A 26,898-nucleotide genomic window follows, 5' to 3' on the forward strand; every position below is an offset into this window, starting at 1 on the left:
TGTGTTTGCTGGTACAGAATATTGCAGCACTTCTTTTTTATTCATTATAATGCAGAGCTAGTGAAAAGCCAGAGCTAAGTTCTAATAGTTTACAGAATATTTGCAATGAGTTCCCTACTTGTTTTTATCCAATCTATCCATCCTGAAAACTGCTTTGTATGAAGGCAATGTTTGCTTCAGCTTTCTTCACAATAAGTAATTCTGTTTCCAGTGTACACACTGGCTATCTTTTGAATTAATGATAGATCTTCCCTATCATGCCTGGAGTACTACTATAATGGTTGTTTTTTTAAAACAAAGAAACAACAACCTTTCTTTAAATACCGACAATAAAAAGCAACAGTACAGGGAAAAGTAAAAATAATAAAGGTGCAATACTTTATAAACAAAAGAAGTCTTTGCCAGTTATATGCCCGCCTAAGCAAACCCTAAGCATGACATACATGGAAAAATACAGAGGAAAAAAATGCTCAAAGTACACACTGGTTTAAGAACATTCTTAAGTAAACGTTTCTGTCAGTGATGATCTGGTGCTGTAATACACCTAGGCCTGGCACAGGTAACACAATGGGGGAAATAGAGAACAAAAGTTGCTGCATGTGCTTTCAATAGGTGACAGGCCAGCAAACTACTGACATTTTAACTCTGTCATAGCAGTAGATCAAGAAAATATACTTTGGCCTGAATTATTAGTGGGTTTTCCATGAATGGATAAAAATCTTCATACAGACTTCAGGAGTTATTTTTTTAGGATTGCAGAAGCTTCAACCATTGTATAGGTCTTTGTCACAAACAAATGTGATGCTTTTTCTTCTGGTAGGTCCCCAGAAGAAGAAAAGTCTTTTCATAAGAAATAAGCTTGGGTTCTGTCAATAACTCTTACTAAAGAAAAATATAGTTCTAGGCAAAACAAAATTCTACATTCTCTCTTTCCCTCTCCCATCCCAGAAACCCTAAAATTACATATTGGCATTCCTCTCACCAAATCCTTAGGATATGGCAGTGTTTTGCTTTGTAACAGGGTCAGAACACAATCTGTAGTGCACTTAATACCCTGCTAAAATACCACCAACTAATAAGATTTGAAACACAGATCAATTTGATTTTTGCAACAGGCACCATCATTTTCAGTTTAAGAATCTAGTCAGATAGGTTGCTGACCAACAACAATGCAGCTTTTCAAGACAGAAATGCGTGCGCGCACACACACACACACACACACACAATCATGCAGACGTACTCTCACACAGATACAGATACACACACACACACACACACACAGAGGCAGTTACATGTGCCAGAACATACTGGTATATATCAACCAGCCAATCACAAAGTGTTTTTTTTCCTTTTTTGTTTTTTAAAGTGAGGTTCCGTCAAGTCTTTCCCTCCCACCCCACCCCAATTCTTCTGAACCCCACCCCCAACATAGTATACCTAAGGACGGAAACACACCCAGTGCAAACAAAGTTAAAAAGCTATTTTTCAGTATATATGTTTCTTAGCAACAACTTCCGTATAACATGAAAAAGTGAAAAACTAGAAACTAATTTTTTTAAATTTTTTGTGTTTAGTTTTAAATGGTATGTGTACTTGCTTCACATTGTCTTTCTAAGTTGGCGTTCATGATTCAAGTATTTCAAGAGTGATATGTTCTCTTTTTGGATTCATATTCCAAACAAAAAAACTGAAGTTGTAAGGGAGGCAACTATGTGCTCAGACGGTCCTGTCAATGACCCACCTTTTTTCTCTCTCCATTTTCTTTTTTCCTTTTAAAATGTATTTATTGCAAGTTGAAAAAAAAGAAAAGGTCAAGTTAGTGCTGCTGCTGTTCCAAAAAGGTCACGAGGTCAGAGTTGAAAGTTTTTAAGTTCAGATTGAATCCGACCCTCCGCCTAGGAGGTCTCCAGGTAGTAAGGGAGCAGGGCTTCCCATTCTGTGGGGATCTTCTACACTTTGAACCCCCCATAAACTTGACGAATAATTTGGAGGCCCCCATAATGAAGCACCAGCAAGGTCACCCCCACCGCTGCCGCCACCACTGTTGCTCCACTGCCCAAGCCCTGTTGACCCACCAAAAAGATTCAAAGCAGGTCCAACTGGATCTGTCTGATTCTGTCCTGCCTCAAGAGACTGCCAGCCTGCTGTGGGTGCGCTGGGGGTTGCTGCAGGAGTAGGAGGCTGAGCTTGTGTCAGAAAGCGACTAACTTCCTCATCTGTTGCAAATTCAGCCAGGATGGTAGTGTTTCCCAAAACACACCTATAATAATAAAAAAAGCCAAAGTGGTAGAGTGAAGAGTAACAAACAAACAAGAGTTCAAATGTCTAAAAATGTTGAACACTGCTTAAAACAAAACAAAACAAAACAACACAGTCCCATTTAAGTCAATAGAGATAAATAATATGAATGGCTGAAGTTCCATCATCTTTGTTTTAATCCCTTTCTCAAAACCTTTCTTTAAAAAGAAAGAAGAAAAATAATTACATAGACCTGCAGTTTCCAAACTGGGTGCCAATGCATCTTGGGACACTGCAATGAACTCACCTAATAAATACCCAGGAAATACTGATGTCTTTTATGAACAACTTCTATTATCAAATCAGTAAGAAGAAATAGTTTCTTTGAATGTGACTAAATTTTGTTCTACTGTATGCAAAATTAGGCAGATTCTAACTGCCCACTGATAATCCACTATTCATAGTAAAATATTATTTTGTCGTCTTCTTCCTCTTCTTCTTCTTCCTCTTCTTCTTCTTCTTCTTCTTCTTCTTCTTCTTCTTCTTCTTCTTCTTCTTCTTCTTCTTCTTCTTCTTCTTCTTCTTCTTCTTCTTCTTCTTCTTCTTCTTCTTCTTCTTCTTCTTCTTCTTCTTCTTCTTCTTCTTCTTCTTCTTCTTCTTCTTGTTGTTGTTAATGCTTTTATTTGTAATACTGGTCTGTGACCATAATAAAAATTGATTGAGAGAAGAGGAAATATGCTATATTAAATATTCAATGAAAACATGGCAATACTCAGCATCAGCTGGACACCATGCTATTACTAAGCCTAGTATCTATTTAGTTTGGTGTTTCTGTCAAGTGTTTTGTTCCCAAGCTGCACTGCAGTGCCCCAGGTACCCTAGCACACTATTTAGGAACCATGAAGTGCTACAAAAAACGTACTGAGACATTAAGGTTTCTGTGAGGTGAGGAGGTTTGGGAACCTCTGACACAGACCATTATGCATCTGTAACGAAGCTCTTCTACCTTGCTTTTTATTTCAGGGCTTACATCCAGAAAAGATATTTCAGCAGATAAAGATGTCTTCTGGAATGTGATACCATACTAGGGATTTTACTTGGGATGTCAATGGAATAATTTCCCTTGACACCCGATGTGGTAAAAGAAGTAAAGAAGAAATGGGATAGTCAGCCTCTGTATGTGTATTATGCCTCCAATAAAGGAGAATTATTTGTAGCTCAGGGTTGAAATGTTAAGTGTTGGTGGGAGTGGTCTTAGAGGTTCTTTGGCTGGGCTGTTCACTGTTGGCTTGTTTGGCAGTTCCTTGATTGGGGTATCGTTTACTTGATTGTTGATCTGATGTTACTCTTGGAGTTAATCTGTGCGCATTTGTGTGCTGATTGCTGGTGGGGAGGTGTTTTAGTCTTTGGTCTTATGGTCTTTTCCATAACTTGGCAATAAACAGCCCAACCCTCTAAGATCACCCCACCAACACTAATAGGGCAAGCCATTAGAATATAAACTGAGAGCAAGCCCCATTCCCTACTAGCACTGATGATGTTACCTAGTTTTGGTAGTGAAAAGTCTGCAAGAAAACAATCAAGCTCAGAGAGCCCCAAGGACCCCTGTATTATGGCTTCTTGATTTTGTTTTCTTATATTCATTCTACAACAAACACCTGTGGAAATATAATTGGAAATAAGCAAGTGACTATCTTATACAGATAGTTTAAAATCTTTGGGGATTCTTGTTAATTTCAAACTACTTTGTATTATTTAAAATTTAACTAAAATATTTCAAAACTGGTAGAGAGAATGCTATTTCAGCTTTTTAAAAAACTTACATTAATAGAAAGGTTTTTTTGTTTGCTTTTTCAGTAATTATCAACTAGCAGAAGGTCATTAAATGGACTTTGCCTACAGTTCAGAGTAGTTCATTTGGATAACAAAATAGCTCCCTATTCTTTTCTTTTCAAAATATTGTATAAAAATAATTTTATTCAACTACAACAGAAGATACTTCTAGTTCAATGACTAGTAGATTCTTTTGATAAGTCCACAAGCAAGATACAATATTCCTTGTTCAACTAAGCCCAGTATCTTATTCAGAAAAAGTATGTTTCTGTTCATTAAATTATCTAATTCCCTGTATAAACCATCTAAGCCAGTGCCTATGACTAAACTGTGCAAACTGTACACCGCCCTGAGTCCTTCAGGAGAAGGGCGGTATATAAATAAATAAATAAATAAATAAATAAAGTAAAGTTATAACTTAATTAGAAAGTGTGTGATGTATCCCTTTTTAGTTGTTTTGAACCTACTTCCAAACAATGTTTCACTGTATAATGAGGAAGGAAAATTTCCAACCACTTTTCCATGCCATAATTTTTCTTAAGAAAGGACTTATCATTTCCCAAATCAACAATTTTCAATCTTACAGAACGTTCCAAATGTTTCAACTTTTCTGCATTAAGAAGAGCAGAAAGTCATGGATATTTGTTACTCTTTACAGCCTTATGACAATCATTTAAAAGTAAGGCTATTTTTTTGATCATAGGATTCTATAATATTAACCATTTATGAAAAAGGTAATAATACAAATCCCAATACATAATTCTAAATGACTTTTGAACACTTTATTGCATTTCTAAAACTGCAATTGTGGTGAGAAGCGCAATATATCATTTTATCTGGGAAAACGTATAACATTAATTTTGATTTGCAATTAATTTGAGTAAAAATTATGAATGGCAATTAAAATCTCAGTGTTGCTAATTTTCAAAACTTTAAATTGGTGATCTTGAAGATGAATGCATTTGTAGAATGATAAACTTTATCAAGAAGGAAGCTAAATATTAACTTGTCAATGGATTTCATCCATCTCTCTTGTCTACGCTCACTATTAAAAGCAAGTTCTATTCAAGTATGCACAGCCTACCAGGGCCATCTCTATTCAAAGAAATGCATAAAAATAATAGTTTTCAAAAAGAAATTCTTCTGTAATTATCGGTCATACCTGTAGAATGCATAAATGAAACAAATGAACCAAGAACGTTATATATTGACAAAAAAAGTCAACGAATGTTTGTAGATTGTTGCAAAACTCACATGTGCAGTGCAGTCTGGGCCTTAGCTGCCTCCTGCTTGGTGCTGTACCGGATAAGGGCGGTGCCTTGGGTCAGGTTGAGATGGAATGTCAGCAATGGACCATGCTGCATGCAGATGGTCCTTAAAGTTGACCCATCAATCTTAGAAAGAATAGCAAAGACAAATAAAGAGACCGAGGTTTTTTCATCATTTAAACATACTAGAAATAATATACAGAATGAAAAGCAATCAGGCAGCATATTGTACAGGTAGTCCTTGAGTTGCAGCAGCAACTAGTACCTGAATTTCTGTTGTTAAGCAATGTGGTTGAAAAGCATGTTGTCACCTGACTGCATTGCTTAGCAAGGGCAGTCCTAGTTGCGGTCATACCCCAGAATTGTATGAGCTATAAGCACAAAAGGGCAGAAATACCAGGCAAGTATGTGAATGGATAAAAGCTTTAGGTGGACGGGAGTGTATGTGCTGTAGGCAGATTCTATGTTGTGCAGGCGGGTGCTGCACTGTGGTGATGGATACCATGGGCAGGCACTATGGTGTGGGCAGGCAATAAAGCAGCAGAAAGAGAAGGACTTCCTGCCAGCTTCCCCATTGACTTTGCTTGTGAGAAGCTGGCAAGAAATGTTGGAAATTGTGTGAATGTGGCTCGCTGTGATATCATAATCACAAGCCAGGTGTCAAGTGCCTGGATTGTGATTATGTGATAGGACCTAATGTTGGGTTGCTCAATTGAAGCCAGTCTTAAGCAGTCTTTATACGCTGAGTGGCTATGTATACAAGGAAGGAATCTGCATAATTGTACTGGTTGGAATTATCTAAGATAATAAAGAGTTAAAATCAGGCATATACAGGCAGTTATTCTATCAGACGTTCAAAAATGTTTTGACAGTTGTACTAGAAATATTGTATAATCTCGCTGAAGAAAAAAGAGGGAAGAAACTGGCAGTTATGACTGGGTGCAGAACTGGAAATAACAATGATAAATCTGACACTTAAGAATAAATTCTTTGGTTTTTAAGTATTGTCATATTGAAGTAAGTACAGGGCAATGGCCTTTTAAAAAGCACAACACATCATCTACAAGATTTAGTAAGAAAAAGGGGATGAAGGTAGAAATACCTGCGGAGTGAGATTGTGAAGAACCAACCAGTAGCTGGGACGTACAGAACCACCATCACTCCAAGTAGAGGCTGCAAAATATTAAAACAGCAAGCATTTGTATTCATCTTAATTCATGATTTAGAAACAAAATAAATCCTATTCTTTATAGGAACTATTTAACTTGCCAAGAAAGTTAAGACTGGTTGTTTATCTGCAATTGTTCAAGTGGTCATCTGCAGAGAATTTAGCAATCAGATGGATATTAACAACATTTTACTGCTAGCTGAAAAGGCTTTTTCTTTTTTCTTTTTTAATGGCAAGCCCACCTCAAGTACCCAATAGTTAAAGTAACAAGGCTCCTCAATCCTTTCTTCCTGCTTTGTACTTAACAGATCACTGCAGCAGCTATTTATACTAAAGCCAAGAGCAATGCACAATGTCTGCAGTGGAAAGGAAAGTGGATGGTTAGACACATGTGAGCATTACATAAAAGGTATGGAAACAAGTTTTCTTTACTTTCTGTACTTCTACCTTACAGCAAAAGAATAAGAACATTAAATCAGTTTCAAGGAGGGTAGGGCTAAAATTAGATTAAACTAAAATAATTAGCATCCAATATCAGAAAGTAGTGTACAATTTTTAATGGCTGAAGTAAATTTTGTAAGCCCTATCAAGGGCTGGGCTCTGACCCCGGGGTATTATCCACTTGATTCCATTATTTTGAAGACAAGGAAAAGTTTTTGTCAGCAGCTTTTTAAATAAAAGTACTAAATGCTGATGGTGAGCTTCCACCAAAACATTTTTATTTGCACCTGTGTATTCAAAATAACTTTTTTTGCATGCTTTCAAAATTGGTATGTGCGACTACACAGATTACTTATTTCAAGTACATATTATACTTATTCCTCACAATTACACAGTATTTCTAGAATTCTCATGATTTTTTCTCATTCTATTTTCTCAATAAAATTTCAATTGATTAGGTAATTTTTCATTGAATGAACTTAAAAATCTCTTATCTGATCTATTAATACACTCTTCCTTGGCATATAATAATCCTAAAAAAAGTATTCACCAGAGGCAAGCCTTGAATCCTGTGCACCCCATCCCCTGAGTGAGCGGGGTGCTGTGCTGCTCCAAGGAGAGGATGTTTTCGGATTGCTCAGACCAGGAGGTGGGCGTGGCAGCCCTGTAGTGTTTCTTGAGGAAATATGGTTTTTCCATAACTTGGTAGAGAGATGAGCAGGATTAGGTCCTATGGGATCTGGGGACCATGTTGATTTGTAATCATTGAATTTTGCTGAAACAAATAAAAGGAAAAGGTGATAATTGACAGTCACAAATTAAGTGTTGTTTTTGTCAAAGATGATTTGTATAAGATGCTTGGTTTTTAAAAAAATCTGAAGCAGCACATCTGGGTCATCTTTCATCACTCTACATTTGACTAAGAAAAAAATAAAGGCAAGTCTCTGGCTACTTTATGATTTTCTTCCGTAACAAGATGACCACCACTCCATGCTTTACAGAGGGAGTGGTAGAAGATTTGGAGAAAATAGACATTATGAAGAAAATGTATGTTATTTCTTTTTATTTGACAGAGGTTCCCACAAAAAAGAACCAATCCTCCAACATGTACATTATTCCAGATTACATTCCTTTCAACCTTCCAAACTTTGCTAAAGGGATGTGATGAAGTTTTTGCTTTGGTTAAGTAAACTGTATTCATTGTTGGCACTACTTTATTTTGTTACTCTATCATTACATTACTATTAAGCAAACAATTATTCTTCTGTTTTATGGGACAGCCCATTAAATCATGTTGGAGGTGGTTAACGGACTAATATTAGATTTCACCTCCCCCCCTTGCACATCTTGCTCCCTCTGCTCCCATCTTTTAATCATAACTTTCTTTTTTTATTGTAACAGACAGACAGAAAGACAGCTCTCTTTTATTCTCTTACATGGGTTGAAAATATACAGGCATATATACCTGAAGTGCTATGAACATTTGTGAAAGAATTGTCAGAGGCACTGTAGGGCCAGGCACCAGGTGAAGGCAGCGAGGTGTTGAGGGAAGAATTAGACCCTATGGAAAGTAAAGGAGAAGAAAACTCAGTGATCCTCAAATCTGAAAAAAGCTTTCTATAAATGATATGAATATAACATGTTAAAATTGTTTCCATTGTGTATATGCCTTTCGAATTAGAATCATAGCAGCTTTCATATCTTAGAATTTACATTTTGTAAGTTAAGAGGTTAAACAAGATTTCCACTTTGTATTTTACTATCTTGCATGGGCAATTCTCAATTATTCACTTATGCCAACATGTCACATTCCCAGACAAGCCTTTCTCCCCTCTTTTCCCTCCTTGCAACAGATTTTAAAACTAGTCACATAAGAGGAAAAAAGAAGGTGCAGTGAAGAATCAGCACTTATGAGAAAAGTTAAAGCATCAGAAATCTTTGGGCCACTCATTCAGCCCAACCCAACTTATAAGGTTCTTACTGTGAGAAAAATAGAAGGAGGAACGAGCACTATATATACCACCTTGAGTTGGAATAAGTAAAGGGAGGATATAAATCGAATAAGCTTTTATTTTCAGTAAATAAATCTTTTCTTCCCATAGTCAACCAACAAATAGGCTATTGCTTGTACAGGTAGTCCTCAACTTATGACCACCCAAAATTTCTGTTATTAAGTGAGACATTTGTTAAGTTAGTTTTGCTCCATTTTCTGATCTTTCTTGTCACAGTTGTTAAATCACCATAGAAAGTTAGTAACACGGTTGTTAAGCGAATCTAGCTTCCCCATTGATTTTGCTTGTCAAAAAGTTACAAAAAGTGATCACATAACCTTGGGACACAGCAGTGGTCATAATTATGAGTCAATTGCCAAGCATCTGAATTTTGATCATATGATCATGGTGATGCTACAAAGGTCGTAAGTGTGAAAAAGGTCATAGGTCACTTTTTTCAGTGCTGTTGTAACTTTGAACTGTCACTAAATAAACTACAGTATTGTAAGTCAAGGACTACCTGTATTGTGCATGGCTCCAATCCTAGCAACTAAAGAATATATATTACAATCCAGCAAACCTGTGCTGTTATCCCGCAGAAGTTGGTGATCCGTATCTACAATGGGGGCTGTGACTGTACCTCCCAGCACACTTCCTGGGGTCACATAAGGGTCAGATTCTGGATCAATGTTTGGAATACCTTTCCACGGCACTCCTGGCTGAAATTCTGAAACAAAACAGTAAATACTGCTGTTTAAAATAATGTGTTTATGATATTGTTTCAATAATACACTGTATTCTGCAATAAGCAGAATTCTGTATGTATCTCAAAATGTTATAGTTTGAAAAAAAAATCTGTATTAGTACAGATAAAATATATTAAAAATTTTAAAAAATTTGATTACAATTGTGATGGCACAGTTATGCCATAAAAGTTATTTTCTCCCTTTCTTCCAGAATTACTAAACTGAACTGAACATCCTAAAGAAATATTACATTATTCAAGATGGGTTTGTGTATATGCATATCTTAATATGATGTAGTTAACACCATTATTTAATTCAATCCGGTTATCAAAAAAATTACATGTTGTTTATGAACTGAAAAGCCTTAGGAATCTATTAACTCCATAAGGATGTATGGAGCTGACTGTTGGGGGGTGAAACTCCAATATTATTATGTTTTGTTCCATCAAGTCATCTTTGACTCCTGGTGATGAGAAGAACATGTTCTTGCAGACTGGGAAACATTTTTGGAAATGGTTTGATATTTCCTTCTTCCTAGAGCTAAGAGACAGTGACATTGGCCTACATTTTATCTCCTTGATAAAATGATTAAACAATTTTGGATGAGTAGTTTAATAAACTCTAAAGATCAAAAGAGAATATATGCAGTTGTGTATGAACATGATGGAATCAAGGATGGTTTGTAAGGTCAGAAATGTGGGGTATAGGTATAAACTAGTTCAGTTATTTCCCTGTTTTCTTATCTCAGGTCTTTTTTAAAAAATATTTTTATCCTGCTGTTTTCCCCCATATACAACTCAAGACAGAGAACCTATCAATACTCTTTCCTTCTCCAATTTTTCACAGAACAATCACCTTACAAAGTGAGTTGGCTGAGTGTGACTGGTACAAAGTCACCCAGCCAGCTTTCATGCCCAAGGCAACACTAGAACTCAGTCCCTTCATTTTTAGATCAATACCTTCATTACTACACCAAATTGGCTGTTAAGGCTTTCAGTCTATGATATATTAGGCTTCATATTTCTTTCTGTTTCGTATAATGTTCTCACTCCAAAAGGGAGTAGCTAAAGTGTATTATATTGTATTTGATAACTGTACAAATACCTAGTGGGAAGAAATCAGCAACAGAGATATGAATCAAGGAGTATGTCACAGAAAAGATGATGCAGATGAAAAGAAAAAAAACTAAACTGAATACAAGAAGACAATTTTAGCCCAATCTTACAGGATGACTTGTCTGGCTTCAAGATTTGTGTCAGCTTATTTTTTGTATTTAAATCAGCAGCTTCAACTAACTTGTAACTAAGTATCATGGGACAATACCAAATAATTTGGTAAACTGTAGAAAACAATTCTTTGAATTTGAATATACAAAAGCTTATTCATAACTTTAAACAATTTCATACAAATTCAGATGGTCAAATAGTGGAAGACTTGGAATCAAAAGACAGTGTTTGCTCAACAGTCAAAACTGTACAAATAAGCTAACATATAAACAGGGATATCATTCCTTTTCCATCTACTCATTCATAGAGCACACTGAAATTACCTGGTGGCCAGCTGGCATTGCTGGATTTGCTTCCAATTTTACTTGTTGGTGGGGATTTGGCTGGTAGCCAACTATCACCAGCAGGACCTGTATGGCTGCCCAGTGGGTCACCAGGAACTATGTCAAATTGGTTATAGGGAGATCCCCCTCGAGCTTTTCCAGGGGGCACAATTGTCCCTGGAAAACAGAAGAAAAATATGTTCTGATAGAAGATGATCAGGCTGGTAGCTGAGGCTGTTATCATATTGTCACCAGTGCTATTATGTAATTCTCTATATTGAAATATAGCTGACTTGTGCCTTGGATACATATGAAAACTGGAATAAATTCATTCAAGCAGGCCATACAGGTAGAAAGTATAATCGAATGCTACAAGTATATTTTATTACTGTCTAGAGTTGCTTGATGGCAAGTTGGGTGGAATATAATTTAATAAATGAATAAATAAAATTTTGCTTCAAAGGTTTTATCTATTAAAAATCAGATCTAGTTTAAACAAATGCTACTAGACTCAAGCACATTATTGTAGCATGTTAAGGTTATTCTAATAGGTATTTCACTAGCAAAAAGAAGTTACTTTCTGAATGTATCACTAAGCGTTTCTGACCATCTAAGATGGAATTTCTCACCATTTTTGTGCATACTGGCATCTTGGGAAGCTACAGGTGGCAATCCATCCATCATAGAAGTCCACTGTTTAAAGCGAGATTCTGTTCCAGTTTCTTTCCCTCCTACCATGCCATAATCCATGCTACTTGAACCAAAACCTTTAAAACAGCAATGCATTTAAATGCATATATGAGCAACTATGATGATAGGGATAGTGCTAATGAGGAAACCTATACACCTCTGCTCAATTTAAATAAATCTGTGCAAACAACATTGTTGAATTTTCTCCTCTAACCTGCACCTTAATGTAATGTAAGCAATTCTGACATTAAAAAAGAACATGCTGCATACTGACCTAACGATCACACACTTAGAATATATTAACTTATGATAATTTAGGCAACACAAAACACAGAAATTGAAACAGTACAATTATGTTCAAATATTCACTAAAAACATAAGTAGTCCTCGACTTACAACCACAATTGAGCCCAGCATTTCTGTTGCTAAGCGAGACAATTAAGTGAATTTTGCCCCATTTTATGGCCTTTCTCGCCACAGTTCTTAAGTGAATCACTGCAGTTGTTAAGTTAGTAACATGGTTGCTAAATGAATGTGGCTTTCCCATTGACTTTGCTTGTTAGAAGCTTGCAAAAGGTGATCACATGACCCAGGGACGCTGCAACTGTCATAAATATGAATCAGTTGTCAAGCATTCAAAGTCTGATCATATGACCATGAGGATGCTGCAGCGATCATAAGTGTGAAAATGATCATGTCAGTTTTCCAGTAATGAACTACTGTAAGTCATGGAATATCAGACTTTCCTGTTCTTGCAAACACAAGTATGTAACCCAAATGTTCCCATGTTAATGGGGTAGAGACCTCTCTTACATCAAGTAAGATCACTGTCCCATTTACTCTGGTATTGTCAATAGTGGCTAGCAGGGATTCCCAGCATTTCAGATAGAAGTCTTTCTCAGCATTATTTGCAGATGACATGAAATGGCCTCACAATATTTTGTATGCACTATGACACAATTAATTATTCATTTATATTTAATTAAGTCCAGTTTTTAAGCGATAAAACAAAACTTTTAAAAGAATGTGTGGTAGAATTTTTAAAATAAATTTTGTCACAATCCATTCTTATCGTGAGTCTTCAAAGCTATTTGAATAACTTATATGTACCCTACCGAGTGCAGGAAATAATTTAAACTCTAATCCCACTCATCACTATCTACATATGTAATTTATATCCCAGTCAGATGGAAAGAAAAGGAAAACTGGAATTAAATACTGAGATTTTCTACGGATTTCAACTCTGAATTGTGACTAGATTAGGTTCCTGTATCTTTATCTAGTCTCCCTTTGAAGCGCTCACAATGGTTTATAGATGATTTAGTAGAGGTCAGGTTTCATTCCTCACTAGGAACATGTCTGTTGAACACTCTTTGGAACCAAATCCACAGAACCTTTCCATTTTTTTTTGTTCAGGGCTTGAACACAAAACATCTCATCTATAGAATACGTTGTATCATAAACAAGTAGAATCTAATAATAATAAAGTTGTAAGGGACCTTGGAGGTCATCTAGTCCAACCCCCTGCTCAGGCAGGAAACCCTATACCAGTGATGGCGAACCTTTTAGAGACCAAGTGCCCAAATTGCAACCCAAAACCCACTTATGTATCATTGTGTGCCGGGTGGGCGTGGCCCTTTGGGTGGGTGTGGCCAATTTTGTGGCCATAGCCCATTGGGAGGGCGTGGCTGCAGTGTTAATGGCAGACTGGGTGGGACTAAAAAGTTAATTCCAACTTTGTGAGAACTTTTTTTTCCCCACAAGTTGAAATTGATTGATTGAACCTTTTTTTTTGTACATGGCGGCGGCGGCCTAAAGCGAAAATGTTTTATAAAACCCAGCTGAAGGCCTAGCACTGGGGCGATGGCACACGTGCTCATAGAGAGGGCTCTGAGTGCCACCTGTGCCATAGGTTCGCCACCATGGCCCAATACCATTACAGACAAATGGCTGTCCAGTCCCTTCTTAAAAACTTCCATTGTTGGAGCATTCACCGCTTCTGGAGGCAGGTTGTTCCACTAGTTAAATGTTCCAACTGTCAGGAAGTTTCTCCTTAGTTCTAGTTTGCTTCTCTCCATGAAAAGATGACAGTATATTTATATTGTGGAAAAGCCATAAAAGTACATTATGTATAGAAATTTATAGTGTAGCAGCCATTAACTAGAAATCAGAGTATGCTTGCTTGACCTTTACTGACTTTTTTGTTTCTATTTTCTTATACATACCATTCATTATTTTCATAAGAAAACAGATAAAATTAAATATCTATAAAAGGCCATATCCAATATAAAATGTCACTATAATATTTAAGAACTTGCACAGGATTCAATAATTAACTGAAGTTTAACTCCACAATGTTTCCTGATTACGTTTTTGAACCATATGAATGGTTATAACGATGCACCCCCTAAATCACTTGTTTATATCCCTGTACAAATAAACTATTTATTACAAAGTCCAAATTAAGCAAGATAGGTTTAAAATAAGATTAGCAAACTGTCAATATAATGCTAGTTTATGCTAAGCAGACAAAGAAGCCAAAGCTAGTGTTTCATGCAATATGGCAAATTTCAGTAAAGAAGTAACATGAGGAAATCCAGCATGTATACTTGGTGTTATAATATTGTGTCAAAATGAAAAGAAATAATAATTACAGATATTTACAACGTTTACCTGAATTATATCCAGGAATCTGCCCTTTGGTTGATATATCTGAGAGACCCATATTTAGACCACCAGATACAATACTGTCTAAATGAGGCTTAGGTCCAACTGGATGGGATGGAGAATGTTTCATGCCCGGCTGTCTTTGCTGTTGTTGAAGGGCATTTACCATACGGGCAAGCTGCAGTTAAGGAAACAAACAAAAATTGGTTGACCTCAGAAATACGCAACCTGGTGCTGCAAAGGTATTTTGGACCATTTTGTATCAGACCTAAAAGCAAACGTTTGTATGATTTTTATTAAAAATACCTATTCCTATATTAATAAAATTATGCTTATGCTTCAAAGCTGTTTAAAACACTGTTTTTAAACTTTTCAAGTTCATGAGATTCTAGGCTTATTTGTTTAAAAAATGAGGAATGTCTAAAAAAACAGGAAGAAAAGGGAAAGAATATCAAGATTATTATTTATTTTCTCTTTCAAGTAATACATCCATTACTGCATAATCTGAATAGAATGTGTTAGCTTGAGTATGATGGTATTTATTATTACTATATGCTTCTAAACTCATTTAAAGTCTTAAAATTGATACAACATTCAATTTATTTCAATATTAGATCTTGGTTTTAGTGAGTATTAAAAACGTATTCATTATATTTAAAGAAAGGTTTAAATAAAAGGTAGTGTGGCCTTCTATTATGTTCCATGGAAGGAATACTAGATAATGATAACAATGATGATAATAATAGTAATAATAATAAATAAAATTAAAGTTGGAAGGGACCTTGGAGATCATCTAGTCCAAGCCCCTGCTCAGGCAGGAAACCCTATACCATTTCAGACAAATGGCTGTCCAGTCTTCTTAAAAACTTCCAGTGTTGGAGCATTCACCGCTTAATTGTTCTAATTGTCAGGAAGATTCTCCTTAGTTCTAGGTTGCTTCTCTCCTTGATTAGTCTCTATCCGTTGCTTCTTGTCCTGCCTTGAGGCGCTTTGTAGAATAGCTTCTTTGTGGCAGCCCCTGAGATACTGGAACACTGCTATCATGTCACTTCTCATCCTTCTCTTCATTAAACTAGACATACCCAATTCCAGCAACCGTTCCTTATATGTTTTACCCTCCAGTCCCCTAATCATCTTTGTTGCTCTTCTCTGTACTCTTTCTAGAGTCTCAACATCTTTTTTACATCGTGGTGACCAAAACTGTTTGCAGTATTCCAAATGTGGCCTTACCAAGGCATTGTAAACTGGTATTAAAACTTCACGTGATCTTGATTCTATCCCTGTTAATGCAGCCTAGCACTGTGTTGGCTTTTTTTGGCAGCTGCAGCACACTGCCGGCTCATATTTAAGTGATTGTCCATTAGGACTCCGAGATCCCTCTCAGAGTTACTACTATTGAGTAAGGTACCACCTATACTATACCTGTATATTTGATTTTTCTTGCCTAAATGTAGAACCTTACTTTTTCCACCATTGAATTTCATTTTGTTAGATAGCGCCCAGTGTTCAAGTCTATCCAGATCCTCCTGTATCTTAAGCCTATCTTCTGGAGTATTGGATATTCCTGCCAGCTTGGTGTCATCTGCAAATTTGATGAGTTCCCTATCTATCCCTTCGTCCAAATCGTTGAAGAAGATGTTGAAGAACACTGGGCCCAGAACGGAGCCCTGGGGCACCCCACTACACACTTCCCTCCATGTAGATTCAGTTCCATTGAGGACCACACACTGGGAACAGCCGTTCAGCCAGCTACGAATCCATCTGGTGGTGATGCTGTCTAACCCACATTTTTCTATCTTATCAAATAATACGTTGTGATCTACTTTATCAAATGCCTTACTGAAGTCCAAGTAAGTTATATCCACAGCATTCCTCTGGTCCACTAATTTTGTCACTTGGTCAGATAAAATAGTTAAACTTAATAATTAACCTTCCTGATTAACTTGCCAGATTTCACAGGTCACACAATACCTGTTGTTCCTGTTGTTGTCGTACAGCTTGAGAAATCTTTCTCTGATTTTGTAACAGTTGTTGTTGTTGTTGCTGCTGCTGCTGCTGCTGCTGGAGGAGCAGTTGACAAGCCTTCAATACAAATGAATGAAGGAAAGAAACTAGTTTACTTTGTACAAGCTCAAATTGAATAGTGTACATTTGTATAAGAAAAATAAACAAAAAACAATTAAAATCATCATCATAGAAAAGCCTAATTTATCAAAGGCTTTACATAATAGAGTTGTTCTTTAATATACTTGTTGTTCTTTAATATACTTGTTGTTCTTTAATATACTTGTTTATTTAATATACTTGTTAATATATGTTGTTCTTTAATATACTTGTTTCAAATGTAATGTTTGGAAAACTATGGTTATCAAATTACTACTAAGAATTTATGCACATGCATATTTCTACGTGTATATATGTATTTCCACAACATATATTTAAAATGCAACCACAGTAAAATACTCTTAAGTGCATCTAATGTACAGGAATGGGGGATAACAAAATTTAGTCGGCCACCATATGAGAACAGCTACTTACAAGCTGAAACTGAGGAAACTGTGGAAGTTGGCTCAACATAGCAATCTGTTGAGGAGAAAATTGGGGCCCCATATTGAAAAGGCCTGGATTCAGACCACTGTTAGGAAATTGCTTAAGCATAGAGGCAGAAACCTGTATGAAGAGAGAAAAAAAACAAATTTCCAATAAGTAACAGAACAACAAAATCATTTATGAATAGAAACATTCTAAATCTAAATTACTTTAGTACTTTATAAAAAAGAGACACCAAACTTAGCCAAATTAAAGTGGTAAAAGCTCATTTTTTCCCATTATTTTGGGGATTTATTGAGATTTATGCCAGGATACAGAGTTGGTTTTCCATTACTCAATCACTATCATTTATGGTATACCCATTTTTGTTTCTAAAATGTAAGAATACTGTAAAGTTTTTGCTTACAAGGAAGAATTGCTGAAAGGCAGCTCACAACTGAATTATAGAAAGCCAGCAGGAACAGTTAACTGGGTTGAGGAGAGGTTGTGGATTAATTATTCCTCATCCACCATATAAAGGTACCGTATATACTTGAGTATAAGCCGAATTTTTCAGCCCACTTTTTGGGCTGAAAAATTCCACTTCGGCTTATACTCCAGTCAACAAAAAAACTTACCGAGGACTTGTGCGCGGCCGAGGCTTTGGTGCTTCCGGGATCGCGCGCACCTCTCCCAAGCCACCGCCGTCCGAGACCTGCCGAAGTTTGGGGAGGTGCGCGCGCACCTCCCCAAACCTCCCCAAACGTCGGCAGGTCTCCGTTCCTCCGCGCCCTGCCTGCCTGCTTCTTTCCGCAGCGGAAAGAAGCAGGCAGGCAGGGCGCGGAGGAACGGAGACCTGCCGACGTTTGGGGAGGTTTGGGCGCCTCCCCAAACCTCCCCAGGTCTCCGTTCCTCCGCGCAGACCTGCCGACGTTTGGGGAGGTTTGGGTGCCTCCCCAAACCTCCCCAAACGTCGGCAGGTCTCCATTCCTCCTGCCGACGTTTGGGGAGGTTTGGGCACCTCCCCAAACCTCCCCAGGTCTCCGTTCCTCCGCGCAGACCTGCCGACGTTTGGGGAGGTTTGGGCGCCTCCCCAAACCTCCCCAAACGTCGGCAGGTCTCCGTTCCTCCTGCCGACGTTTGGGGAGGTTTGGGCGCCTCCCCAAACCTCCCCAGGTCTCCGTTCCTCCGCGCAGACCTGCCGACGTTTGGGGAGGTTTGGGCGCCTCCCCAAACCTCCCCAAACGTTGGCAGGTCTCCGTTCCTCCTGCCGACGTTTGGGGAGGTTTGGGCGCCTCTCCAAACCTCCCCAGGTCTCCGTTCCTCCGCGCAGACCTGCCGACGTTTGGGGAGGTTTGGGCGCCTCCCCAAACCTCCCCAGGTCTCCGTTCCTCCTGCCGACGTTTGGGGAGGTTTGGGCGCCTCCCCAAACCTCCCCAGGTCTCCGTTCCTCCGCGCAGACCTGCCGACGTTTGGGGAGGTTTGGGCGCCTCCCCAAACCTCCCCAAACGTCGGCAGGTCTCCGTTCCTCCTGCCGACGTTTGGGGAGGTTTGGGCGCCTCCCCAAACCTCCCCAGGTCTCCGTTCCTCCGCGCAGACCTGCCGACGTTTGGGGAGGTTTGGGCGCCTCTCCAAACCTCCCCAGGTCTCCGTTACTCCGCGCAGACCTGCCGACGTTTGGGGAGGTTTGGGCGCCTCCCCAAACCTCCCCAGGTCTCCGTTCCTCCGCGCAGACCTGCCGACGTTTGGGGAGGTTTGGGCGCCTCTCCAAACCTCCCCAGGTCTCCGTTCCTCCTGCTGACGTTTGGGGAGGTTTGGGCGCCTCCCCAAACCTCCCCAGGTCTCCGTTCCTCCGCGCAGACCTGCCGACGTTTGGGGAGGTTTGGGCGCCTCCCCAAACCTCCCCAAACGTCGGCAGGTCTGCGCGGAGGAACGGAAACCTGGGGAGGTTTGGGGAGGTTTGGGGAGGCGCCCAAACCTCCACAAATGTCGGCAGGTCTGCGCGGAGGAACGGAGACCTGGGGAGGTTTGGGGAGGCGCCCAAACCTCCCCAAACGTCGGCAGGAGGAACGGAGACCTGGGGAGGTTTGGGGAGGCGCCCAAACCTCCCCAAACGTCGGCAGGTCTGCGCGGAGGAACGGAGACCTGGGGAGGTTTGGGGAGGCGCCCAAACCTCCCCAAACGTCGGCAGGAGGAACGGAGACCTGGGGAGGTTTGGGGAGGCGCCCAAACCTCCCCAAACGTCGGCAGGTCTGCGCGGAGGAACGGAGACCTGGGGAGGTTTGGGGAGGCGCCCAAACCTCCCCAAACGTCGGCAGGAGGAACGGAGACCTGGGGAGGTTTGGGGAGGCGCCCAAACCTCCCCAAACGTCGGCAGGAGGAACGGAGACCTGGGGAGGTTTGGGGAGGCGCCCAAACCTCCCCAAACGTCGGCAGGTCTGCGCGGAGGAACGGAGACCTGGGGAGGTTTGGGGAGGCGCCCAAACCTCCCCAAACGTCGGCAGGAGGAACGGAGACCTGCCGACGTTTGGGGAGGTTTGGGGAGGCGCCCAAACCTCCCCAAACGTCGGCAGGAGGAACGGAGACCTGCCAACGTTTGGGGAGGTTTGGGGAGGCACCTCCCCAAACCTCCCCAAACTTCGGCAGGTCTCCGGACGGCGGCGGCTTGGGAGAGGTGCGTGCGATCCTGGAAGCACCGAAGCCTCGGCCGCGCGCAAGTCCTCGGTAAGCTCCGGGCGGTCACTTGCTTCGCGTCTCCTGAGGGAAGGGGGGGCGACTGGAGCGGGCGTGTTTCCTCGCCTGCTGGGCGCCACGATTTGCCCGGGGAACGCGCGGGCCCGAATGGCAGCGTGGAGCGAGGAAGCGGACAGCCAGGGCTTCCCCGAGAGCCGCGGCCACACAGGGTATTCCTGTGTATTCAGGCTTGCAAAATGGCGGATCGAGCCTCTGCTGGCGGCAGAGGCTTGCAGAGCGCGGATCCAGCCTCCGCTGGTGGCGGAGGCTTGCAGAACGGCGGATCGGCTTATACTCGAGTCAACAACTTTTCCCAGTTTTTGGGGGTGAAATTGGGGGTCTCAGCTTATACTCGAGTCGGCTTATACTCAAGTATATATGGTAAATGTATTTGAAAACTGAACATAAAATTGAACTATTTTTTAAATTAAAATAGAAATATAGGATCTAAGTTACTCATCAGGCTTGAATTTTGATCTGTGAAGATTGGGTAAAGGAAATGAAAAGATGAAAAGTGGCTAAATGGAGATGGGTGGCAACATGGTAGGTGGACCAAGACTAAGACTTTCTTGAACCAACAAAACAAGATTGGGCGCAGATGAGAAAGAAGTTGGAGGCCAGATGGTGGATGTGTCTCGGTCAAATGGTGAGGAAAGCTGGACAGTGAATGTTATCTGATCAGCTCTAGGCTCAGAAGAAGAACTACCCTTGGGTGAGTTGTACTGGAAAGATTGTCCCAGTGGAAGTTATCTAAATCTCTTCTGGCTCAGCAACTTCAACCCAGTGCCTAGGAGAGTAGTGATGTTGTCTCTCCAAAATTTGTCCCTCCAGATTTTGGTCATGCCTCAGTCTTCAAATCAAAGGATGTAAGGTAATGATAATTGTTCAGGACATTCTGGTAGTGGTCAGGGGTTATAATGTGATATAGGGATAATTTTGAAGAGCAGGAAGAAGAGCTACAACCAAGACAACAGTCAGAGAAAAGAAATTTGAGTCTGAAACAGAAATGTAACCTAAAAAAGCATCTCAGGCATGACATTCTCTATCTTCAAGAGAATAGAGAGGGTCAAGCTTGAAAAATTACATTTCTTTCGTCTGATCACTGTCTTGGATGCAGGTCTTCTTCCTGTTCCTCAAGGTTACACCTCCCCCTTGTTAAGCAACTGTTCCAATGACCAGGTCCTTAAGTGAAATGCTACCATCTCATTCAGATAAAACTAACTCATACAGCTATGTCAGTGTTATTCTCTCTCTAGCATACAATATCAAGTGCACAAAATTTGGTTGTAAATGTGTGCAAGCATTGGAAAATGATTTTCTAATAACCTTTTATTACTGTTAGATAACTGAGGTAGTCGCTGAACAAGGAGTGTGTTACTAGAGCAGTGGTCCCCAACATTTTGGGCACCAGGGACCAGTTCCATGGAGAGAGGTTTTTCTGTGGACCGGAGGGGGTATGGTTTAGTGTGCTGCCTGCATCCTGCGGATGAAGCTTCACTTGTTTGTGCAACCCGATTATTGGCTTGCCGTGGACCAATGCTGGTCCACAGACTGGGAATTTGGGACCCCTGTACTAGGGCATATTCCTAGAGCTTATTACAGGGGCCCGGTTTTAGAGGTGATGGACTGTGAAGTTGTGACATTGGGTTAAATTGGGGTCTGACTATATTGCATAATTTGATGCGGGTCTCTTCTTGATCTCTTGGATCTCCTCTTGGAGCCATTGGTGGAATTTCTCTGTTTTTAGTATAAGGTATTTCAATTACCGTGGGTGGGTGGATTCTGGGAGGTCTTAGGAGTCTATGGCCATCATGGACTTGTCACAGATAATCTTGAGCCTGATTCACACAGTGTCCAGATGTTAAATTTAGTGTTTACTTCTCAGTAATATTTGTAATAATGAGAGCACTCCTGGTTATTTGGAGAATCACTGCTTAGAAGAGTCTCCACATGGTGAGAAGTCAGACAAGGATGGTTCACTCTAGGCATCCGATATATCTAGATGGATTCCAGACAGCACCTGGTTGTTTGCTGGTACATGGAATACTCTGCTTTTAACCTACAGAATCCTTAAAGGCTTGGTACCTAAACACCTACTCCAGGTAGAACTGATTCATTTAGTTCACTAATCCCAAAGGAGGATGCTCAGAATAACTGGTTATTTCCTACAATGTAATGCTTTTCTAGTTATATCCAAATTATGGAATAACCTGCCTCCGGGGACTAAAATATGCCCCCCTTATTGGGTATTTCAGACTTTTTTTGTTTTAAAATTTAGATATACACAAACATTTTGGGTATTTAAGACCAATGTTTTAATGAGAAAGCAGAATTGTAATTAGTAAGGATAATTAAGGACTTTTTAACAGCTTGTTGAAATATTATGGTAGACAAATCTGTCTTTGTCAAGGCAATGTCTAGAGATGGAAAAGAATTAGCAGCTAGAGCTCATCTGATACTGCAAGTTGATAAAAAGTTTGAATTTGAGTTGTAGCCAAATAAACTGATAATTAAACCAAAGAAAATCTTTTATGAATAAGAAAATGTAATTATTTCAATTGCTAAGGTTATTCAAAGTTAACTTAAAATGTAAATATAAACTAGAGACATCACTGTACTGCTCAGTATACTTCAAGTATCACAATAGACCTCTAGCAGTCTATCAACTGGAAGCAACTGTAGCTATTGCACTGAAGAGGCACTTATTGTCAAGGAAGCTAATGCAGTGGAAGATTTCCCCCCTCCCCCTTTGGAACAGTCTAGAGCAGGGGTCGGCAACCTAAAAAAGTAAAAGAGCCACCGGGAACCGGTTCCATCACAAATTAAAAAAACTGGGAGCCGCGTGCGTGTGTCCATGCACGCGCACGGGCAAAAAATGTTTTGCGCATGCGCAAAATGGTTTTTTGCGCATGCGCGGACGCACACGGTCGCCATTTTTTAAAAAAAGTCAGATGGAACCGGTTCCCGGTTGCCCGACGGCGACGGCCTGTCTGCAAAGCTGCCGCTTTTGGCAGCTTTGCAGACGGGCCGCGGCAGCTTCCTCAAAGAACGCCGCCGCGGCCCGTTTGCGCGGAGGTACGCGCGCACCTCTCCAAAGGTTTGGGGAGGTGCGTGCGCAGCTCCGCCCATTCGGGGAGGTGCACGCGCACCTCTCGGAACGGGCCACGGCGTCGCTCTTTCAGGAAGCTGCCGTGGCCCATCTGCAAAGCTGCCGCTTTCGGCAGCTTTGCAGACGGGCCGCGGCAGCTTCCTCAAAGAACGACGCCGCGGCCTGTTCGCGCAGAGGTACGCGCGCACCTCTCCAAAGGTTTGGGGAGGTGCGCGCGCACCTCCGCCCATTCGGGGAGGTGCACGCGCACCTCTCCAAACGGGCGGTGCCACTCTCCATTTGGAGAGGTGCGCGCGCACCACTGCCCGTTCGAAGAAGTGCGCGCGCACCGGGCGGCTGGGAGCCGCAGGAGACAGCTCAAAGAGCCGCATGCGGCTCCGGAGCCGCGGGTTGCCGACCCGTGGTCTAGAGACAGCAAAGTATGTAAAAATGAGTTCAGAATTGCAATAAAACAATTTTCCTGCTCAGAATTAAGTAGAAAGTGAGTGTATCTATTATCTGGCTTTTAATGAAACCATATAGAGAAAAGGCAGACTGAACAAAATTCTACTTTTATAACTGTTTAATTGTAACCTCTTGTGTTGATCTGTAGAGCAGTTGTAAAACTATTTACAATTAAGCTTTTATGCTGCTTACCTGGGGGGAAAGAAATTGAGGAGGCACTTGTGCCCGAATATTGGGGGAAGGATTTAGCGGCTGCACTGGTGGGTGCATCCCTCTCGATTGTGCTGTGCTATTTCCAAACAGACCTTGATTGCCACCCTAAAAACAGAACAGTAACTATCAATTCAAATGTATCAATATTTTACAAATAGTCTCTAATTAGTATTATTCATGGAATATTTCAATGTGCTGTTAAGTGCTACGTTATTTAGGGCATATGAATGCTGGTTACCTTAAATTCACTCTGCTCTGACTAGCTTTTTCCAAGTTTATCCCCTTCCGAGAAGCTGATTTCATATCACACTCATTTCTTTAAAAGTAGAAACAAAAACATAATAGCCCTCTTCATTGTGGAATCTAGAAAAAGACTTCCCTGCACAAATTTAATCTGACTTTTTAGTTGTAGTATTTCCCAATAGTCTATTTACTGACTCTAAATAAAGGTTTGCTGGAAGGTGTTAATAAGAGGTCAAGGGAACAAAAGGAATATACAGAATTATTAGAAAATAGGGTTAAGATGAAGAGAGAGAAAAAGAGATTAAACATTAGGCTCTAGAATAGATATTGGTTTATTTTAGTATAGTCATAAACAAACCACATTTTAATTAAAAATGAGTCCGGAGGAAAAAAATCCAGCTCTCCAAAATCAATATAGGATATAGCCAAGCAGTAATATAACCAAGAATATGATTTTCTTACTTGTCTAGCAGCGAAGTTTTGGGGGTTGAGCCCTGAGCCGATTGCCCCAAGGCAGACGTTTGGTAATGTGGAACCAGAGGGAGATAGCTTGTAGTTGGGAGAAGGGGAGAAGGGAGAGCAGGGAGCCTCATCCCCAAGGCACCCATCTTGATTGGAGAAAGGCAAAGTCAGCTGAAGCAGTAGTTAGCCAATCAGTAGCAGTTGAAGGTTAGTGAAGCAACAGAATGCAAGAAGAGAAACAGTGACAGTGAATGATCAAAAGTACATAAAATGCATTTGCTTAGCATTAAAAGGACAGTTTCTCATAGATTACACTACTTATTTTGGTGATGTGGTCTAAAAGGAGACAAAACAAACAACCACATTATTTTAAATCTTTTTTTCATAGTTAATGTCAAACTCACAGAAAATAAGTCTTCAATGAAAGGTCTAAATACCGTATCTCTGATTTCTGGAAAATTCCATTTATATATTTGTACAATTTACCCACTGCCTCAATTCCCATGGTCCATTCACAGATCATAAATGTTCCTTTTCAGCATATATAGAATTAAGTAACACTTAGAGGAGCTGAGACACATAGAGAAAGTCCTTGGGTTACCATGTTAATTGGGGCCAGAATTTCTGTTGCTAAGTGATAAAGGTGTAAAGTGCAATGTCATTTTACTGCAACATTTAAGCAGTAATTCCAGCACTCCCCATTCTGGTTGTTACGCAAGAGCCTCCTTGCAACTTCCAGTCAACTTCTAGTAAGAAAACTCAATGTGAAAGCTGTTCGAAAGTTACAAGTCCCAGGCAGCTCTCAAGTAAGCCAGGAGGCAAATAGGCAGCGGCTGCTGAGTGTGCTGGTGGCCACTGAAGTGCAGCAGGCCTGGGGATGGCTCCTGCTGGGTGATGGAGTATGTACAGGTAATCCAGAGTTATGAGCATTCACTCAGTGCTCAATCAAAGTTACACAATAAGCACCTCCTAGTGTTGACGAGCAAGTACCAAAATTATGAATGTTGCAGCACCACAGCAGTTGTTTGCCCTTACGAACGACTGCAGAGGTTCTGCAACATTCACCCTATTTCCTCCCACTGCTCCCCCCTTCCATTCTGCCATGCCTGATTCACTTACATGGCAAAAATCCTCTCTGCTGTGGTTTTGTTGCCTTTGAGTGAGAGGAGTCGATGGAAGCTCCTGGGTGCTGTAATATCACACAACGTAAGAGAATGGATGCCTGAACTCTCACGAGTTTATGGATCCCAGAAACTTTCATTTTGGGGGTAAAAAATGTTTGTGGTTCCTGTCCCCCGCCCCCCAACTCCTTTTTGCCACTGCCGGAACACTTTTCACCTGGATGGAGACCTTTGGGAGACTGGGACCTTTGTCTGCCTGCAAATGGGGTACTTGGGAATGGAGCGAAACACTCCATTTCCAAGTGCCCCATTTGCAGGAAGACAAACCTTCCAGTCTCCCCAAGGTCTCAGTCTGGGTAAAATGTGTTTGAGCGCCTATGGGGCACTTTGAAATGGAGTGGAACGCGGTGGTGGAAAGGAGTTGGGGGGGAACCCATTCTCTGCAAAGGAGGATGGATGCCTGAACTCGTGCAATATTACTGCACCCAGCAGCTCCCATCTAATCTTCCTCAAAGGCAGAAACCGCGGCAGAGATGAGACAGATCTTTGCAAGGTGAGTCTGGCACAGCAGGAAGGCAGGGGGAAGCATCGGGGAGGCCTTGGGGGCCTGTTCCATCACTAGGGCCCACCCTCATGGTCTTCCCCACCCTGAGATACCTCGTGTGCACTTAATGAACCGCACATTCAATTAGCGAATGCGTGGGCGAAAGCAGGGAGTGATCTCGCTAAAGTTACGAGATTCATTCCCATGAATTCTTGAGTTATGAAAGGAATGGGAAGGCTCCATTCCATTCGTAACTCAAGGACTACCTGTATGGCTATTAAGGTGTGGTGAGGCTGGCTACTGCCAGGTGCACATGTGATCAGAGTAGTGCAAATATAGCATGGCAGCTACTGGGTGCATGTAGAGCCGTTGAGGTGTGATGCAACTGTGACTGCTGTCAGGAGGGAGAAGGTGTGTGGGTGGCTCCCAAAGGTGGGGGGAGGTGTTTCAGGCATGCATGCAAATGAGATCTTTGAAAACTACCTGTAACACTATCAGAGATCAGAACAGAGCTGAAAAATTGCTTTCCTGAAGGAAAAGCCCTATGCTGAAAGGAGTAGGCGGCTTCAAAACAAAAAATGAGAAGAAACATCACCACCATCAGTTCCAGATCATAAAACCCAGGCAGTCTCACTGACTGTTCATATATATTGGACTAAAATCCCAGGAACAAGATAATCTGAATTACATCTCAAAAACCACACCCCTAAGCAGAATTCTCCAAAAGGCTTTTAGCTTCCTCCTCATCAGGGAGCCTACTTCCTTATTCATGCATGCCAAAATAGGTACATTAAGAAGCAGATGAACTAATATAGATGCTTAGTACACATTTACCCCTTTAGGCTGTCCATAGACTGAACTTGCAATGTGCACTTGGGGCTAGGCAGAATATAAAAGCTCGATTATTTG

General features: G+C 40.8%; 1 protein-coding gene across 21 annotated transcripts in view; it reads right to left on the minus strand.

Moving 5' to 3' along the window:
• Positions 1 to 1,416: 1,416 nt before the first annotated feature.
• The window catches only part of TNRC6B (trinucleotide repeat containing adaptor 6B), a 131,654-nt gene continuing 106,172 nt past the window's right edge, over positions 1,417 to 26,898 (minus strand). For 19 of the 21 annotated variants that reach the window (XM_081330874.1, XM_081330870.1, XM_081330867.1 and 16 more), the window contains 13 exons: positions 24,325 to 24,495; positions 23,599 to 23,724; positions 17,130 to 17,261; positions 16,563 to 16,673; positions 14,598 to 14,769; positions 11,864 to 12,001; positions 11,235 to 11,411; positions 9,520 to 9,666; positions 8,414 to 8,509; positions 7,499 to 7,723; positions 6,442 to 6,512; positions 5,326 to 5,465; positions 1,417 to 2,260 (listed from right to left, as the gene is read on the minus strand). In XM_081330874.1, coding sequence (XP_081187000.1) covers positions 1,873 to 2,260; positions 5,326 to 5,465; positions 6,442 to 6,512; positions 7,499 to 7,723; positions 8,414 to 8,509; positions 9,520 to 9,666; positions 11,235 to 11,411; positions 11,864 to 12,001; positions 14,598 to 14,769; positions 16,563 to 16,673; positions 17,130 to 17,261; positions 23,599 to 23,724; positions 24,325 to 24,495 — 2,094 coding nt within the window. In that variant the 3' untranslated portion in view covers positions 1,417 to 1,872. The remainder of the gene's footprint in view (positions 2,261 to 5,325; positions 5,466 to 6,441; positions 6,513 to 7,498; positions 7,724 to 8,413; positions 8,510 to 9,519; positions 9,667 to 11,234; positions 11,412 to 11,863; positions 12,002 to 14,597; positions 14,770 to 16,562; positions 16,674 to 17,129; positions 17,262 to 23,598; positions 23,725 to 24,324; positions 24,496 to 26,898) is intronic. The other 2 variants (XM_081330868.1, XM_081330869.1) reach the window with 2 other exon arrangements.

This window comes from Vipera berus (genome assembly GCF_964194415.1).
Source record: "Vipera berus genome assembly, chromosome: 6".
Classification (NCBI taxonomy): domain Eukaryota; kingdom Metazoa; phylum Chordata; class Lepidosauria; order Squamata; family Viperidae; genus Vipera; species Vipera berus.